The 3649-nt window shown below is 59.2% G+C and overlaps 1 protein-coding gene across 1 annotated transcript in view; it reads left to right on the forward strand.

The window, feature by feature from the left end:
• The window catches only part of LOC104545272 (nck-associated protein 1-like), a gene marked incomplete at both ends in the record, with an annotated part of 8959 nt that extends 6236 nt beyond the window's left edge, over positions 1-2723 (forward strand). Inside the window, 4 exon segments of the mRNA XM_010190368.1 lie at positions 5-98; positions 182-298; positions 2427-2536; positions 2634-2723. Of these exon segments, the coding sequence (XP_010188670.1) occupies positions 5-98; positions 182-298; positions 2427-2536; positions 2634-2723 (411 nt within the window).
• Between the last annotated feature and the right edge of the window lie 926 nt (positions 2724-3649).

Here is a 3649-nt window from a genome sequence, read left to right on the forward strand (position 1 = left end):
TCAGGTCCCCCTGAGCATCTTCGAGCTGGCATCGGCCGCAGGGATCCCCTGCGAGGTGGACCCCGCGCTGGTCAACGTCCTCGCTGGCAGCAAAACGGGTACAGAGGGGGTCTGGGGACACAAAGGGGGTCCTGTGTCACCTCCCCGGGACCCCCATGAATGTCACCTCCCTCCCTGGCAGATGGCGTGTCCCCAGAGGAGGACTACAAGGTGGCCTGTCTGCTCCTGGTCTTCGTGGCCGTGTCCCTGCCCCTGCTGGCCTCCGACCCCGCATCCGTCTACAACACCGAGGTGGATGGTGAGGCTCGTGTCCCCGTGTCCCCAGTCCTGGCTGAGGCCCCATGGTCCCTCATGGTCACTGGGGTGGGACCCCTGAGGTTGTCGCTGCCCCAAAACTGCAGCTGAGGGTCGGTGGGGACAGCAGGACCCCGGGGCTGGCAGGGCTGGTGGCCCAGAGCTGCAGATAAGGGAGGTGGGCACAGCGAGGACTCTGTGCTGTCCCCAACGTCCCTGTGTCCCCAAGCTCCTTGTGTCCCCAACCTTCCCTTGTCCCAATCTCCCTGTGTCCCCAACCTGTATCCCCAACTTCCCTGTGTCCCCAACCTTGTGTCCCCAACCTTCCCATGTCCCAGACCTCCTTGCATCCCCACTTAACTGTGTCCCCCAACCTCCCTGTGTCCCCAACCTCCTTGTGTCCCCAACTTTCCCATGTCCCTACCTCCCTGTGTCCACAACCTATGTCCTCAAACTTCCCTTGTCCCAAACTACCTATGTCCCCAACTTCCTTGTGTCCCAAACCTTCTTATGTCCCTAATCTTCCCGTGTCCCAAACTTCCTGTGTCCCCAACCTTCTTGTGTCCTCTACCTCCTTGTGTCCCCAACCTGTGTCCCAAACCTTGAGTCCCCACCCTCCCTGTGTCCCCAACTTTCCCATGTCCCCACTTACTTGTGTCCCCACTTACCTGTGTCCCCAACCTTCCCTGTGTCACAGCCTCCCTGTCCCCAACCTTGTGTCGCCAACCTTCCCATGTCCCAAATCTCCCTGCATCTCCACTTAACTGTGTCCCCAACCTTCTTGTGTCCCCAATCTTCCTGTGTCCCCAACCTGTGTCCCCAACTTCCTGTGTCCCCAACCTTGTGTCCATAACCTGTGTCCTCAACCTCCCTGTGTCAAAACCTCCCTGTGTCCCCAACCTTGTGTCCCCAACCTTCCCGTGTCCCAAACCTCCCTGCATCTCCACTTAACTCTGTCCCCCAACCTCCCTGTGTCCCCAACCTTCCTGTGTCCCCAATCTTCCTGTGTCCCCAACCTCTGTCTCCAACCTCCTTGTGTCCCCAACCTCCCTGTGTCCCCAACCTCTGTCCCCAACCTTCCTGTGTCCCCAACCTCCCTGTGTCCCCAACCTTATTGTGTCCCAAATCTTCCTGTGTCTCCAACCTCTGTCTCCAACCTTCCTGTGTCACAACTTCCCTGTGTCCTCAAACTCCCTGTGTCCCCACTTAACTGTGCCCCCAACCCGTGTCCCCGACTTCCCTGTGTCAAAACCTCCCTGTGTCCCCCAACCTTCCCAAGTCCCCAACCTCCCTGTGTCCCCACTTAGCTGTGTCCCCAACCTGTGTCCCCAACCTTGTGTCCCCAGCCTTCCCGTGTCCCAGACCTCGCTGCATCTCCACTTAACTCTGTCCCCCAACCTCCCTGTGTCCCCAACCTTCCTGTGTCCCCAACCTCTGTCTCCAACCTCCCTGTGTCCCCAACCTCCCTGTGTCCCCAACCTGTGTCCCCGACTTCCCTGTGTCAAAACCTCCCTGTGTCCCCCAACCTTCCCAAGTCCCCAACCTCCCTGTGTCCCCACTTAGCTGTGTTCCCAACCTGTGTCCCCAGCCTCCTTGTGTCCCCAGCTTTCCCAAGTCCCAACCTCCCTGTGTCCGCAACCTATGTCCTCAACCTTCCTTTGTCCCAAAGTACCTGTGTCCCCAACTTCCCTGTGTCCCCAACCTGTGTCCCCAACTTCCCTGTGTCCCAAACCTTCTTATGTCCTCTGCCTCCTTGTGTCCCCAACCTGTGTCCCCAACCTTGTGTCCATAACCTGTGTCTTCAACCTCCCTGTGTCAAAACCTCCCTGTGTCCCCAACCTTGTGTCCCCAACCTTCCCATGTCCCAAACCTCCCTGCATCCCCACTTAGCTGTGTCCCCAACCTTCCCAAGTCCCCAACCTCCCTGTGTCCCCACTTATCTGTGTCTCCAACCCTGTGACTCCAACCTTCCCATGTCCCCAACTTCCCTGTGTCACAACTTCCCTGAGTCCCCAACCTTCTTATGTCCTCAATCTTCACATGTCCCCAACCTTTCCATGTCCCAAACCTGTGTCCCCAGTCTCCCTGTGTCTCCAATGTTCCCATGTCCCCAATCCATGTCCCCAACCCAGGCTACACCAACAACATCCACTGCCTGGCCAAGGCCGTCATCCAGGTGGCAGCCGCGCTCTTCACCGTCCACAAGAAGAACATCGAGAGCCACCTCAAGGAGTTCCTGCTGGTGAGGATGGCCTGGGGGGTGGGTGTCACCCCCGGGGGGCACAGGGTCCCCGGTGCTCACCAGGACCTGTCCCCCTGTCCCCCTGTCCGTCCCTCAGTTGGCCTCTGCCAGCCTCCTGCAGCTGGGCCAGGAGACGGACAGGCTGCGCGCCAGGAACCGCGACTCGGTTTCCCTGCTCATGCAACTGGTGGGTAATGGGGGGGACTGGGCTGCTGGGGGGGAGCTGGGGACTGCTGGGTGGGGTTTTGGGGGCTGCTGGATGAGGTTTGGGGTGCTAATCAGTGGATTTTGAGGTCCTACTGGGTTTTGGGGTGCTGCTGGGTGGATTTTGGGGTGCTCATGAGTAGGTTTTGAGGTCCTACCAGGTTTTGGGGTGCCACAGAGTGGGTTTTGGGGTGCTGCTTAGTGGACTTTGAGGTCCTGCTGGGTGGGTTTTGAGGTGCTGCTGGGTTTTGGGGTGTTTCTGAGTTATGGGGTGCCACTGCATTTTGGGGTGCTGCTGGGTTTTAGGTGCTGCTGTAGTCGTTTTGGGGTGCACATGAGTGGGTTTTGAGGTGCCCATGAGTGGGTTGCGAGGTGCTTCTGGGGGGGATTTGGGGTGCTTCTGGGTTTTTGGGTGCTGTTGGCTGGTTTTTGGGGTGGCCATGAATGGGTTTTGAGGTGCTGCTGGGTGGGTTTTGGGGCACTGCTGGGTTTTGGGGTGCTGCTGGGTGGGTTTCGAGGTGCCCACGAGTGGGTTTCGAGGTACTTCTTGGTGGGTTTTGAGGTGCTGCTGCATTTTGGGGCACTGCTGGGTGGGTTTTGGGGTGCCCATGAGGGGGTTTTGAGGTGCTGCTCGGTTTTGGGGCACTGCTGGGTGAGTTTTGGGGTGCCCATGAGTGGGTTTTGAGGTGCTGCTGGGTTTTGGGGCGCTGCTGCATTTTGGGGCACTCCTGCGTGGGTTTTGGGGTGCCCATGAGGGGGTTTTGGGGTGCCCATGAGTGAGTTTCGGGGTGCCCATGAGTGACCCCATCCCAGCTCCATACCTGGGCTCCAGCTCAGCCCAGGCTGCTCCAGCCCCAGCCCTTGCCCAGCTCCGGTTGGGTTTGGGGGCGCCCTAACTCCAGCTCTGCC

This window comes from Mesitornis unicolor, unplaced genomic scaffold (assembly GCF_000695765.1).
Source record: "Mesitornis unicolor isolate BGI_N332 unplaced genomic scaffold, ASM69576v1 scaffold4358, whole genome shotgun sequence".
In the NCBI taxonomy this organism is placed as follows: domain Eukaryota; kingdom Metazoa; phylum Chordata; class Aves; order Mesitornithiformes; family Mesitornithidae; genus Mesitornis; species Mesitornis unicolor.